This window comes from Protopterus annectens, chromosome 9.part0 (genome assembly GCF_019279795.1).
Source record: "Protopterus annectens isolate FY-2018-M chromosome 9.part0, PAN1.0, whole genome shotgun sequence".
In the NCBI taxonomy this organism is placed as follows: Eukaryota; Metazoa; Chordata; order Ceratodontiformes; family Protopteridae; genus Protopterus; species Protopterus annectens.
The window spans coordinates 250,332,870-250,348,910 of record NC_056743.1 but is presented as its reverse complement, the minus strand read 5'-3'; the positions used below and the strand labels follow the sequence as shown (position 1 = coordinate 250,348,910).

At 40.5% G+C, this 16,041-nt stretch overlaps 1 protein-coding gene across 1 annotated transcript in view; it reads left to right on the top strand.

Moving 5' to 3' along the window:
* Positions 1–16,041, top strand: part of PSMD13 (proteasome 26S subunit, non-ATPase 13) — an 890,326-nt gene that overhangs the window by 103,288 nt on the left and 770,997 nt on the right. Inside the window, exon 2 of the mRNA XM_044082827.1 lies at positions 3,089–3,167. Coding sequence (XP_043938762.1) covers positions 3,089–3,167 — 79 coding nt within the window. The remainder of the gene's footprint in view (positions 1–3,088; positions 3,168–16,041) is intronic.

The window sequence follows — 16,041 nt, the reverse complement described above, 5'->3', positions numbered from 1 at the left end:
GACATCAGTGGACACAGGTAATTATAGACCTACAAGACTGACCATCCTCCTCTGTATTGCTATGTAAAAATTTATTATGGAATTAATAAATGACATACGTAACCAGTTTAGATTCATCAAGGGCAGAGTCTGCCTGATGAACTTAGTTGACTTCTTCGAGGAGGTTATTGAAACCATGGATAAGGGCAGATCAGTATGGACTGCATATTTAGACCTTGCAACGGCTTTCAGCACCATCCCACTTTCAGGTATTATATAGAAACTCTCCCAGCTAAATGTTAATCCCTGTGTGACTCCCTGGATAGCAACCTGCGTCAAGTAGAACTTGGGAAATTTAAGATGGGTGACTTTACCTTTTCCAAATAACCCATCACCAGTGGCAGCTACTTCTCACAAATCAAAGCAGGTGTTACGGTTTTTGGATGTCCAAGTTTGCAAACGAATGTAAACTTGGTGCCATCTAGAACTTCCTAGAGGCCACCAGAATCTTTCAGTAGGACATTTCGCAAACAAGTAGCTGGTTGTCAAAACCATGGATTAAAACTAAATAACAAGAAATGGATTATTGTCATATTTTTTCAAGAATGACTTAACTTTAACTATCACGTAGACAACACACCCTTAAAAGTTAAACCCATACTGCTGTGTGCTGCCTCTTAGACTCTGTTTAGTGTCAACAGCCCAGTGGGTCAGGGTGCTTACCTGACCTCAGTATGAGTGAGCCAACATTAGCCTGTTAGTATAATTTTTTTCTGACTGTTGTAGCTCTGAGATAGCTAGAGCCAACTTCACTTAAAATGGTTCTTGTGCACCATACACCTGTAGCCAGAATGATGTTGGTGTGCCTGTGCTGCCTTTATTTTATCCCACAGCAGTAATTTTTGTCTGCCCTTGATTATTTGCAGTCATTTTGTTGCTGCAGCACTTTCTATGCCAATACCTTCAAAAGACTTTTCTCTTCCATGTTGTCATTAGGGTTTGTTTGTGTCTTTCAGCTTTTCCCGGTTAGGGGTCGCCACAGTGGAACTCTGGTCCGCTAATAATTGGTAGTGGATTTTTACTATGACTGATTATGTACGTTTTGAAAGTAGTAGTGGAACCTAAAACCCAGAGTGCATCCTCTCTGAGTGCTGCGCAGAAGTTTTTAGCATGTGTATTTCTTTATTGTCGACATTTTTTCTACAAAGTAATGCATAGTCATATGACAATTTATTTTAACTGAGTCTGATGTACTTTGAAAAATGTTAAGTTAAACATTGCAGTCGTAATTTACAAAGTCATAAAATATATGAGAGGTGTCAAATTTGGGAAGGTATTGTTTCCTGGAAGATTTGTATAGGCTTACCTTCATATCCATACCGTAGCGGTCTTTTGGTATATTTTAAAACGAATAAATGGATAGAAAGTCCAACACCCAATCTGATGAAGTCTTGGTCACCAAGACGAAAGCGCTCATGTTTTATGTTGCAATAAATTATTTTCAACGGTTACCACTTTGGGCGTTGGACTTTCTATCCATTTATTCGTTTTGGAGTTTTAAATAGTTTCATATTTCTTGTTTTGGTATATTTTAGTCAGAATCAGTCATTACAGGGCAAAATGTGTTTTACAGTTTTGTACATTTAGTGTTATGTCTGTAAACCCCACCGAATTCATCCACCATGTAAATTAACTGTAGATTATTTATGAAAATAAAGTTATAGTTCATGGTTGGGTGGAATTATGGAATCTGTTTTGGGATGCTTTCTTTAACAGCAGAAATTAGCTGTACAGCATAAATTTAGAGCCTAACAGAAGACTGTCACCCATGGCATTAATATAGTGGTGCTTGCCCTGGTGGATAAAGTTAAGTATAATTGGCAGTAGAAGACCACGGTGGTGGTGCTGCGGTAGCGTTGTCTCCTCACAGTAAGACGCTGCCCAGTTCGATTCTCAGCTAGAGCGTCTTCTGCATGGAGATATGCGTGAATGGGCGTACCTTTGTTGAAGGTTGTGCATCAGGGCTGCTAACTCGGCACGTAAAAATAAACTACCTGTCATTAGCGTACCAGAATTCCGCTGTGGCGACCCCTAACCAGAAAAGCCGAAAGACACAAACATAAGCAGCAGTAGAAGAATATACTTCATATTTTTATAACCACTGCATAAAACTGTGCTAACTTTGCAGGAAATAAAAAGGGTATACCATAACATACTATCACGCTAACATGAAAAATGCACAATGTGTAAGAGTCACTTAAAACTATGCATTTCAGGGTATTTTTATGTGGAGTGGAGGTGATGACAAAAAGAACAAACCAAACTACATTTTTCAATAAATGTTCTATCTGTGACATTTCTAAATAGTTTGTATGTTGATGGTGTTAAGGAAAAACTGCAAGATTCACACTGCCGATTTTCTGTCATGGTGGATACGGTCAAGTCTGGTAACCATTTGAAATTTTGGAAAATACTAGAGCGAGTCCTGAAATGTGGAGAGTGATTGGTAGAAAGATTGGACTTAATATACTTAGTCTGAGATGCCATTTCTTGGAATATTTCCTTTTCTCTCAGGTATGGCGATATTTGAGTTGGTATACAAATGTTTGGGGGCTGCAGGGAGGCTTGCTTCCACCATGCAAAAAGAAGTGTTAAGGAGAATAGTGATTTTAGAGATTCACTGTTTTCCGTTTTATATCTTTTTTTTTTTTTTGACTTCTCGGCACAAAGTATTTCAAGTGTTGTCATTTCTGGAGGGAGCCGTATGGTCTTTCAAGTCTCTTTGCCGTATCATAAACAGTATTAGTATGTGTTCATGAAATGTCTAGGATTGCTTAAAATTAATTACTTCAAGATTAAGAATGGCATTTTATTCCATGTTTTGTGTCTTTGTATAGCTGAATTCCACTGACGTCTTTGTTAGTTTGTGTACTTTAAAAGTGAAAAGAGAGATGACTAAATCATTCATTGCAAGAAGACAGTAATGGACTTGAGTCCTTTATTATTCTTAAATGTTTGTTTTTTTAAATTATATTCTGGTTGTGCTAATTTTGTAGAAATGTTCTTTTCCCAGTGCTCTTAGACTGAGGTGTTTTTTTCCTCCCCCTAGACTATGGCATCAGTTGACGTTGCGAGTTCTGGACTTTGTACAGACACCTTACTTTGCTTCAGGAGATGGGCTAGTCACAGTGAGTACATTTCTTTGTTTTATATGATAGTGGACTAAAACATGTGAGAATTAAGTCTAAATAATAGATGAAATAATATGAGTAACAACTTTTATTTTATTTTTCTAACTGAAATTTGTGCTTTTTAAATTTTACTAATAAAGCTATTGAGATGTTTTAAGTTGTTAGGTAGTCACAGTTCATTAGTCAGTTTTAGTACTTTATTTGCCTGTCATCCGTGCATTATGCCATGACTGTAATCCTACTCGCGTGCTAACCCTTCCACTGCCCTAATCACATCCCACACATTTTCTTACCAGAAACAGTACCTCTGCACGAGGCACTTGCATACATGCGCTTCACCTACATCAACACGCACATACACTCAGTTCAGCCATGTTACCACTACATGAGATACTGTGGCACAAACCACATACAGCAATACACACACACAGCACTAAATCTGTCCCCTTCCTAGCTTGTACTGCAAAAACTTTACACACTATGTACTACATCCGAATGCCAAAACTTTTGATATATCTGAAACATTCTACATTTAACACCCTAAACCCAAGCTTTCCTTCCACAACAGATCTTCCTTTCTGTAGCGATACCGCTCTACCTTCAGTGTACATGACCAACTGAGCACTCACTCCACTCTGTCAGCCAACTGAACGTTTGCCAAAGCGAGGGTAAGCCATGTATACTTTTATGCATTGTGTGTGTGTAGTATGCATATACATAATACATGTATGTGTTTAATATACTTACACAGGTTCATAGGTAGGTACTAGGCTATCTGCCCTAGGGCCCATACAAGCCAAGCCAAAAAATGTACCCTGGCTTTTTCCACCCAAGAAAATTATTTTCCTGTGCCCCTATCGAGCAGAGCCACAGAAGCGATCCCCGGGGTGAATTTCCCATTTCCCATCCAATCAAGATTTTTCCTTGAGTGCTAATGAGGAGCTCTGTTTGACATAGATAGGTAGTCTTTTCCAGAGTATGGGAAGTTTCTGGGACAGGAATCTGTTCCTCCAGCTCCAGCATTTTCTGTTTATTGTGGTGACAAGGTTTAGGTTCCTAGCTCGGAGGGATTGGGATTTCTTTAAGTGGAGCATGTCCAACAGCTCTGGGTTTGACATAGCTTTGTATGTTAGGCAGAGAGCGCCCCTGAATAGGCGATATGCAATGGAGTAAAGCTGTAGTTTTTGAGACTGTCTGCATAGAGCATCTGTTTGAAGCCAGTAATCCTCTGAGGTATTTCTGTGGTCTTTCCAGTTGTAGATGTCTTGTGAGGTACATACCAAAAGGGGCGTTGTACTCTATAATGGGTCTAATGAGTGATGAGTAGAGGGGAACAATGACCTTTTTTTTACTGGATGAGAATCCTTTTGTGATGAGATGAGCCATGTAGAAGGATTTCCTGACCACTGTGGCGATGTGATTATCAAAGGAGAGCCTACTGTCCACCTGTGTCCCAAGGTCTCATCACATTTTTGTCATTAAGTAGACTACCAGCTATGTGGTAGTTCATGGGTACAGAGTTTTTACCAAAGGGGATGACAATACACTTTTTGGCATTGAGCTTCAGGCCATGGCTTTGTCACCAGGTATCTGTCTCAGTGAGGCCCTTTTGTAGTTTGTCCACATCGTTAGGAGTTTCGATTATGGCTCCTAGTTTGCAGTCATCTGCAAACATTGTTAGCAAAAGACCTTCTGTGTTGGCCTGCACTTCAGAGAAGTAGAAAACGGGAGAGGACCCAGGACTGAACCCTGTGGTACTCCACTTGTCACTGGTCTGATGTCTGATTTGGAATCCGCTACTTTCACGGTGTGGGTTCTGTCAGTGAGCCAGTTGGCAACCCATCTTGTGACCATAGGGATTTATACCTAGTTTAGTGAGCTTATCTATAATTCCAGAGTGGCGGATGGTGTTGAAAGCCTTGGCGAGATCTAGATAAGTTGTATGAACCATTCTACCCTCATTTATGGCTTTGACTACTTTGAAGCAGTCACCAATCAGGTTTAGGAGACATGATCTGCCTTTTACAAATCCAAACTGGGTAGGGTCCAGAGTTTGGAGATTACCAATGTCTTTATGAGTTCCACGATGATACATTCCATGGCCTTGCAGACCAGGCTAGTCAGGCTAATGGGGCAGTAGTTCCCAGGGTCCGTCGTGGCTCCCCCTTTGTGGAGTGGGATAACCGTCGCGGTGCGCCATTCAGTGGGTACAAAGCCTGAGGTGAGGCTTTGATTGAACATGGTACTTAGGTAGGGTGCCAGTTCATTCTGTAGTTCGTGTAGAACGCAGCCTGGGATATTGTCAGGTCCCATGGATGCTGTGTTCTTGGATTTGGAGAGTGTGTTTTTTACCTGTGCAGCCATGATTATAGGAACTTTGCATTCTACAGGTATAGAGATGGGCCCTCTAGGGGGTGAGAGGGGGGTAAAGTTAGCACTGAACCTTCTTCAGGTATAGAGATGGGCCCTCTAGGGGGTGAGAGGGGGGTAAAGTTAGCACTGAACCTATCTGCTAGGATGTTGGCAATATCAGTTGGTTCTGTATATTTAGTGCTATTGTGCTGTAACTCAGAGCAGATCTGAGTGTTCCCATTTAGATTCTTGACCTAGCTATAGAATGCTTTGTGGTTGTCTTTAGAGTAAGTGGCAATTTTTTTTTGTAACTAGCTTTGGAGGATTTTATGAGGGATCTCAGCTTATTGCTGAGGTTGACCAGGGAGTTCCTCCAGTCATGGGATTTTACTCTTTACTCTTTTTTTGCAACAGTTTCTTTCTTCTCTTGTAGAGTTTGTTTATGGCAGAGGACCACCAGATTGGCTTCCTTTTTTTGGAGGATAACATCTTGGTTCTGTTAGGGATAGCATGATCCATGCACTCGTGTAAGTGCTTATAAAGTGCATTTGTGTAGGATTCGGCAGTCATACCTCTATTGTCCGTCTGCATGGGTGTCATGAAGTTTGCCACTTCTGTCTTAAGTGTGAAGTTGGCTTTGGAGAAGTTTTTTACGATGGTTTCCCTAATTTGGTTGGGTGGGATGTGGATGTCCAGGCTGATTAGCTTGTGGTCGATCTGACCAACGAGGAATTGACCTCTGGTAATGACCAGGTCTAGGATATTGCTGCCCCTGGTGGGGGTGTGTGAATAAGTTGATCCAAGGCATTGGAATTTATGAATTCTTGAAAACGTTGAGCAAAAGAGTTGGTACATGAGTAGTTTTCCCAGTTAATGGTGGGTAGTTCAAATTGCCCATTATTAGTGTGGGTTGTACCCTAATACTTTCCAGTGTATCAAGAAATGAGGAGTGTGAATCTTGGGGCATGATGGGGGGTCTGTAGCAAGCTACAGTTTGTGTTGCGGTCTTGCCCAGAGTTAGTTGCACTTGGATATCTCTGATGCATTATGCTGTGCAACTAGCCTGGAGGTGTGGATATCCTTAATGAATATGGACACGCCTCCGCCTTTAGTGCTTCTTTCTGGGTTAGGTGGCCGAAAGGTGTGGTATGAATTGAAGCCTGGTAATGCAGGGGTGCTCTCTGGAGCTTTGAACCAGGTCTTTGTCACTGCACAGATGTCAATGTTCTCCATTTTAAGGAGTGCCTCGAGTGAGTGCATTTTGAGGTTTAGACTTCTAGCATTACGTAGCATTACCCTCAGATTTTCCTTGCTTGTACCTGTTACGGTGGTGAATTTGTCATTTGAACCTTTCCTAAAAAAGGCGCTATAGGTGTGGCAAGAGCCTTAGCCAGTATCCAGAATCCTAAGGGTCCCAGGCAGACAAATACTGGATCCCCTTAGAATGACACAAGAAGCTTAGCCAATTGTTGAAGTCAATCATTTTGCCCTTGTACTGTGGTATCATTCTGGGTGATGGCAGGATGCTACTCGGGATTAGGGTCATACCTGCCTGGGATACAAGATCGGAGAGCTCCTTGTCTTTTTTCATGTAGTCCAGGGAGGTACGTCTCAGGTCATTCACACCAACATGGAGAATGACAGTGTCATATTTGTACTCATTGTGGAGTGACCAGAGTGCGTGTGTTGTGGCGGATCCTGGCACCTGACAGGCAGCTGACATTAACTTTCTCCTTGTTTAGTCTAGTGAGTGGAACATCAGTGTGCCTGACTATAGAGTCACCTATGACTAGAGTGTTTGGTACATTGTTATGCCTTATGGGCTGTGGTTGAGAGGCACACTGAGTTTGTGGGCTATTTGTCATTTGGATTGTGTTGGGGGGTGGAGTTTGCTTGCGTTATGCTTTGGATGTCCCTGATGCTTGGGCAGGTTTTTGAGAGCCTCCGTGAATGTAGGTGTGTGTGTTGTTTCTGTGTGTGTGTTTTGGTGGTGTAGGTTTGAGGGACTGTGTGATGAGTGTGGTGTGGTGCAAGTGTTTACTTTCTCCTCTTGACCGTCTAGTCCAGTCTTGGGTTACAGTTTGGTTATACAAGTCATCTCTCACAGGTTGTACTGTTGAGTGGCAGGAGGAGAGGGTTGTCTGTGTACATGAGGCAATTGCTGCATTGCCGCAAGATGCCCATATTCATCAGGTAGACAGGAGAAATCACTGGGAGCTGACCCTTAGACATGCCTAGATAAGTGCTTATTTATTAAGTACTAAAAACTGCTTTCCACTAGACTAGTGAGGAAAGTTGAGTGCTGTAGTAATTTTCAGCTTATGTAGTGCTTACAATGAGTTCTGAACAAGTGCTGACTTCAAAGAAACAGATTTGAGTGCTGAAACTAGATAACTGGCTAGTCATAAGAACCAAAAGAAAGCCAGAAGGCTTCCCTCCAACACAGAAGGGCTTGGAGGCACAGAAGCCTACAAACAGTCTAGACCACTTAACAGGAAAGGCAGGAAACGAGCTTAAAAATTTTTTTTTTGTTCTTTCCCAGATGCTCTCTTTGTACACAGTAGGAGTGCCTGAAATCAGAATATGATCTCACTGCACTCAGTTGAGTGAGCAAATGAGATGGGCCCAGAAGGAGTATCCAAACAAATTTACAAGAGGGGGGCGGGCAGTTTCAAAGCCACTAAGATTAACACCAAAACAAAAACAGGGAGGGTGGGTGAGAAACCCAACTGAAGAGCAGTCAAATCTTCCAGTTCGGTTAATAATCATGCAACACAGTTAAATCAATTTAAATACTGTATTTGAAAAAAAGTGCAGATAAAGGTACTTAAATTCTCTTATACGTCCAGTTGAATACAGCTAGATGTTAGCCGGCCAAAGCTGAGGTTTTGGCACACACAAGTTTACATGCATGTGTAAATGTTCATTTGGCAATACGTTTTTGTGGGTGTTGAAAAAAAAAAAAAAAAAAGTGTGTGAAATAAATGAATACTCATCTGTGAATCACATATGGCTGAATGAAAATTTTATGTAGTGTAGGTAATGTGTTTGACTGAAAAAGTGGCATTTGTGAACATTGCAAGATCACATTATAGAAGATGTAATAAATTAGGAAAAGCAGTACCATGTGAAATATCGGGACTCTCTAGAGTGAGTCCTAAAACATGGAGGTTGAATGGCAGAAAAAAGCATATACATACATACACTGAGGCCAAGATGGACATTTCCCCGAATATTCCCTTTTCTCTGTGATATGATGATCTCCGAGTTGGTATGTATGAAGTCGGGGGTAGGGGTGGCTTGGTGCAGTAGGACTTGTCCTCCTGCAGAATAGTTTAAAGGAGAACAGTGATGTTCAAGATTCACTTTTCTCCTGTGTTTTCGGTCTTGGGGAGTCTGGTATAACTAATTAAGTAGCAGAACACAAGTGAGAATGGCAGTTGTTGGAGGGGGTAAAGAAGTTTGTTAGTGCCACCAAGGATACTGTGCTGTGATTGTATTCTTTGGACTAATTTGCTAAGGTATAAAAGTGGGAAATAGGCTGTGGATTACAGAAATGCTAACACTTCCAATTTTTGTAAATGTAATTACTGTAGTAAAAATGTCAACTCGTCTACAAATTCATACCCGGTGCTGAAATAATAATCTCAGTTTTAATGTCTTTAAATGTAATGTCTAGAATCTCGTCAAAAAAGGCAAATTTTGCTGACTAACAAGATAGCTGCACACTGAGTAACCACTTGTTTCTAGTTCTCCTAGTGTGAAAACAGAAACTGAGCAGACAAGGCCAGTAGACTTGTGTTTATTTGTAAATTTCAGTAACTGGCTAGTAAGTGCACTGCCTGGATATCAGGAATAAAGAAAACCTGGAAAAAATGCGCTACAAAGAGTGAGGAAGAAACACTAACTGCGGAAAGTTCTGCAGCTGTTGAGCAAAAAAGCAATGCAACCTTCAGACATGTCTTTATCTTCCAGTAGGTTATTGGAAGTCTGTTGCATACAGGCCTGGTTAAACAAAACACTGATGGAGAATATCAACACGAACAACAAGAGGCTGGAAAAATGGAAGAAACTTTAAACAGATATTCAGATGAGATAAAGCTACAAAAAATAGAGGTTGAAATGAAGTAAAGGCTGGCTAAATATGAGACTTCTCAGGAAAAGATGTTTCGAAACATAATCAAATTAGAGGACTGAGCACGTTTGGAAAACCTGAGATTTTCAACTATACCGGAGAAGCTGGAAGGAACAGCGTGCATTAATTTTATGAAAGTACAAATAAGCAGCTGGATTGGTATTCCATAGCAGGAGTTGTTAATTGAAAGGGCACAGTGTGTATGCTCCAAACCAAAGTATAAGCAAACAATGTAGACCTTTAATAGTAAATATGCAATCGTACCAGCAGAAGGAGTTGATTCTGACAAAACTGTCAGAAGGACAAATACTAAAAGTGAGAGACAGCAGAGTGTTTGTAGAGAATGATTATTCATTGTACACCAGGCAGAAGACGAGTAAATTCATTCCACTATTCAAGGGATGTTGATATTCTTTACACTGTTTTACTTGTATTCTGCTTTTAGCTGTATATTAAAACTTGAAAGGACACCACAGCTGTCTCTTGTGACTCGGGCAGAAACTTTCCCACCCTCCTACCTGGTTACTGTTGTGTTCTTAAACACCACTGTCTTTCTAGCTGCCTGCCCCTTATGTTAATTTGACCATACATCTCATTTCCTCTCTGCTTTTACTGGTTGATGTGAGTAAGCGCAAAATTACCATTTTGTGAAATAACTCCCCTTCACCTATTTAAATTTATTAAAAAACACACAACTGTCACCAAAGCTTTAGAACTCACTTGTCCTGCATAAAACAGATCCATAATAAAAAGCAAAACACCAGGAATTGGACATGGCTGTAAAATCCAGTATAACAATCTTTATTCAACACAAGAGCTTTTGTGGGTCACCCCACTTCTTCAGATGTCCAAATACATTTGGTTTAAATATACACCTTCTTGGGTCACATGATTAAAACCAACCAGTGCATTTATCCAGTGTGAACAAGCATTTTCAGTTTGAAGTAACCTTCCACAACGTACATGCCATTAGCTGGACTAGAAATCTGAAACATGTGTACACTTCTGAAAGCCTATTTATAAAGTATGTAGATTAAAATTCAAAATTGCAGATCATTTCGGTGTACAATGACAAGCACAGAATGTATCTGCACATATTTACATTTTCCACTTGTGTTCTCCAAAACAAATACAAACCTGTAAAATAAGTCAGTAATTTATCATACAAGCAATTCCACAGCACATCTTACCTAAAAAGCTGCCTAGACTTTAATGTAGGACGCAGGGGTATATATTCATTTAATTCATGACCTCTGTTAGCCCTTAGTCTTACTGTCCACTTAGCTTCAAGCTCTTCAATGATGTTCCGTAGGTCCCCCCGCTCTTATACTCTCATATGTTCTCCCTATAACCAAAAATTTAGACATGTTCCATATCAGTATTAAGTGTGTCTAGCCAAAGCATTGGCTTTATTCTTTTTATGAATAGCATAAATATGTTCACGTATCCTTTCCTTCAGAGACCGGTCTGTCTTCCCTACATAGAAAATACGACATACTGTGCAAAGGGCCAAATAGACTAGGTGCTCTGTTTCACAGGTGTCATTCATGTCAAACTCGTATGTCTTTAACTGGTCTGGATGTTCAAACTTAGAAGTACTGTCTGTATACTTACAGAAATTACATCTGACGCATTTTTTTGTACCTTTTTCTATAGCTGACCTTGTAGGGCCATGCTTCCCATCATTAACCTTAGGTTGACATAACTGTCTCTTCAAAGATTTATAGTTCAGTGAATACTTGGGTTTCACATCTATTAGACTACTAATGCTCTTATCTAGTCTCAGTATATTCCATTGATTTTCTATCACATTCTTATACATCTGTGCATCTTTGGAGTGATGGAATGATATTCTAATTTTTCTTTTCTCTAATATTATCTTTCTGCCCATCACTGTGTACTTCTCTAAAGTTTTCACTCCTAGAAAAATATGGTTTTCCCTTCAAACTGCTCAGTTTACTCACTTCCTTGATGCTGCTGTGTATCATTAATGTGATATCCCCTTTCTAATGAATCACTACTAGTTTGCTCAAATTGAACAAAATTTTCATCTGTCGCATTCAGTCTTGAAGCTCTATAAAACTGATTCTGAATGACGTTTTGAAAAATATATGGGGGCTGCATACTATCTTTTGTCCGCTGTTAAGTACAGTTAGAAAACAATGTTTTTGGGGGAGATCATTATTGGCAGTCTAATGGCGTAGCTATGGGCACCTTGTGTGCCAATAGCTACGCCAATGCCGTAATGGCATTGTGGGAAATCAAGTTTATATTGAAGGGTCCCTATGCAGACTGAGTGCATTTTCTGAGGAGGTTTGTGGATGACCTCTTCATTTTGTGGAGAGAAAACATTGAAGAACTGGAGGAGTTTGTAAAATATCAAACCTCTACATTTTTTAAGTTTACACATACATATTCTATGAAAACAGTAAATTTCTTAGACGTTAGTGTTGAAAAGAAAAACTATGGCACTGTGGTCACTCGTCTGCATTAGAAAGAATGCCATGTAAACCATTTATTAGCCAAAGATAGTATGCACCCCCCATATATTTTTCAAAATGTCATTCAGAATCCGTTTTATAGAGCTTCAACACTGAATGTGACAGATGAAGATTTTGTTCATCAAGTTGAGCAAACTAGTAGTGATTTATTAGAAAGAGGATATCACATTAATGATATACAGAGCAGCATCAAGGAAGTGAGTAAACAGAAATGTTTAAAGGCCAAACCATATTTTTCTAGGAGTGAAAACTTTAGAGAAGGACACAGTGATGTGCTGAAAGATACTAGAGAAAAGAAACAAATTAGAATATCATTCTATCACTCCAAAGATGCATGGATGTATAAGAACGTGATAGAGAAACATTGGAATATATTGAGACTAGATAAGAGCATTAGTAGTCTAATAGATGTGAAACCCAAGTATTCACTGAAAAACTATAAATCTTTGAAGAGACAGTTATGTCAACCTAAGGTTAATGATGGGAAGCATGGCCCTACAAGGTCAGCTGTAGAAGAAGGTACAAAATGTGGCAGATGTAATTTCTGTAAGTATACAGACAGTACTTCTAGGTTTGAACATCCACACCAGTTAGGCATGAGTTTGACATCAATGCAACCTGTGAAACAGAGCACCTAGTCTGTTTGGCCCATTGCGCAGTATGCCGTATTTTCTTTGTAGAGAAGACAGGTCTCTGAAGGAAAGAATACGTGAACATATTTATGCTATTCATAAAAAGAACAAAGTGAATGCTTTGGCTAGAGAGACACATTTTTGGTTATAGGGAGAACATATGAGAGTATAAGGGGGTGGAGGGGACCTATGGAACATCATGAAGGGCTTGAAGCTAAGTGGATAGTAAGACTAAGGGCTGATGGAGGTCATGGACTAAATGAATATATACCCCTGCGTCCTAAGTTAGTCTAGGCAGCTTTTTATGCAAGATGTGCTGTGGAATTGCTTGTATAATAAATTACTGACTTCTTGTTACAGGCTTTTATTTGTTTTGGAGAACACAAGTGGAAAATGTAAGTATGTGCAGATACATTCTGTGCTTGTGATTGTGCACTGAAATGTTATGCAGTTTTGAATTATAATCTAGATATTTTATAAATAGGCTTTCAGACGTGTATACATATGTTTCAGACTTCTAGTCCAGCTAATGACATGTACCTTGTGGAATGTTACTTTAAATTGAAAATGCTTGTTCATGCTATAACAATGTATTGGTTGGTTTTAATTATGTGACCCAAGAGGGTGTATATTTAAACCAAGAGCTGTTTTTTTAAAATGTATTGGACATCTTAAGGAAGTGGGTGACGCACGAAAGCGCTTGTGTCGAATAAAGAGTTTTATACTGGATTTTACAGCCATTTCCAAGTCCTGGTGTTTTGCTATTTAAATTTATTTGCCATCCTACTGTGCTCCATAGTACCAGAATAAAAAAGTTACCACCCTCTTTCAATCTATCTTTCTGTTTTAAAAATAGTAACTCTCCACTAAAACTTAACTTTTTAGACAGGTAAAACTTAATTTCCTACTTTCACATCTAACTCCTCTATTGCACACTGCATTGTTTAGTATAAACCATTTTTTTCATCTTACCTTTAAGCATCTACTGCAAGACTACCAGTTATTGGAGAGCCTGCATTCTGCCTCTCAGTAGTCATCTTGGGATTAGTGCTGCTGTTTTCTCCTGGTGAGAGGAGTAGTGCAGTTACTTTATTTCCTGGGGACTGCTGATCACCAGAAAGCTTAATAACTGATTTATTGGCGACAGCTTGGAATCTGTGCTTATATTCTGATCCTGGTGAGAGTAGGAGCAGAGTGCATTGATTCCTGACTCTTTCTGGTTGGAGAGAGAGTGTCTGTGCTTAACATACCTGATTGGTCTGGTTGCTGTTGAAGGCATATACCAGAAAAAGGCTTCAAGCCTGCAGACCCTTGCAACATCTGGAACAAGACTGTGGATCACCAATCAGGCCTTGGCCTGCTTCTCTTCTTGGGATTGATTTTAACATTTTGCTTCTGGTGAGAGAAGAAGCAAAGGAGTATTGTATCCCAACAGAGTGAAGCTGTGCTGAAACCAGCATTAGTAGTAGCTAGGCACTACCATTCATGCGACTCCCCACTTTTCATCATTCTTGACGAGCTAATTTTTTATTTTCAGTAAATACTGGTTGAGTTCTTCATAACTTTAGAACATCGGCGTAAATACTCCATCCTTAAATTTTCAGGGTCTACATATTGGTTTCCCCTCATGTGTTTGGTAGTTCTCTGTACAGACTCAGACACACTTGAGTGACATTTTTCCTGTAAAAGGCTTCAATACTTAATATATTGAGCCCATATCCAGGCATGTCTAAAGGTACGTTCCCTGTGCTTTCTCCTTTCAACCTGGTGAACTTGGGCATCCTGAGACAATGTAGCAACTGTCTTGTACACAGACTACCCTCTCCTCTTACCTCCCAGCATTATGACTTGAGAGATGCACATGTATAGCCAAATTGGAAGCATAGCACTCTCCAGCCAAGACTGGATTAGCCAGTCAAGAGGAGAAGGTTAACACCTGCACTACACCACATTCAACACAGCCCTCCAGAATGTACACCACCACAGCCCTCGCATATTAACACAAAACACACAACTACTTTCACAGAGGCGCTCAATAAAAACCTGCCTAAAGACCTCCGAGGCAGAAATGCTAACAACCACCACATCCCAGCACAAACCATGAAGGCACATAGCTCACGTAAACAGTGTGCCACTCAACCAAAGCCCATAAGGCAAAACAACTTGCCCAATACACTAGGCATAGGTAACTCTGTAAGGCACACTGATGTCCCACTCACTAAGCTGGATAAGGAGAAAGTTACAGTCGGCTGCCTGTCTGGTGCCAGGATCCGCCACATAAGACACTGGTCACTCCACAACAGGTACAAATATGACTCTGTCATTGTCCATGTTGGTGTGAATGACCTGAGACATACCGACATACCTCCCTGGACTACATGAAAAGAGACGTAGAGGAGCTCTCGGATCTTGTAGCCCAGGCAAGTATGACCCTAGCTCAGAGTAGCATCCTACCGTTACCCAGAATACCACCACAGTACAAGCAGAAAATGATTGACTTCAACAATTGGCTAAGTTTCTGGTGTCATTCTAGGGGATCCAGTATCTGTCTGCCTGGGATGACATGATCGACGGACGTTGATGCTTTGCCAGAGATGGCCTGCACCTGTCACCCCAGGGATTCCAGAAAATGGCCAAGGCTCTTGCCACCCCTGTAATGGCTTTTTTTAGACAATGTCCTGAAGCCAAAATTACCACCATAACAGCTACAAACAAACAAAATCTGAGGGTTGTGCTACTCAGTGCTAGAAGTCTAAATCTCAAAATGCACTTGCTCGAAGCACTCCTTAAAATGGAGAACATGGACATCTGTGCAGTGACTGAGAACCTGGTTCAAGGCTCCGGAAAGCACCCCAGCACTACCAGGCTGTAATTCATACAGCACCTTTCGGCCCCTAAACCTGGACTGAAGCACTAAAGGCGGTGGTGTCTCCATATTCAGAAAGGATATGCACACCTACAGACTAGTAGCCAAACATCACGCATCAGAGATACTTCAGGTACAACTAACACTGGGTAAAACTGCAATCCAGGTTGTAGCCTGCTATAGATCCCCCACAATGTCACAAGGCTCCCACTCCACATTCCTAAAAACACTGGAAAATATTAGGGTATAACCCAATACCCTAATTCTGCGAGACTTTAACTACTACTCCATTAACTGGGAAAATTACTCCTGTACCAACACACTTGCTCAACGTTTTCTGGAATTCATTAATTCCAACGCCCTGGACCAACTCATTCTTACCATC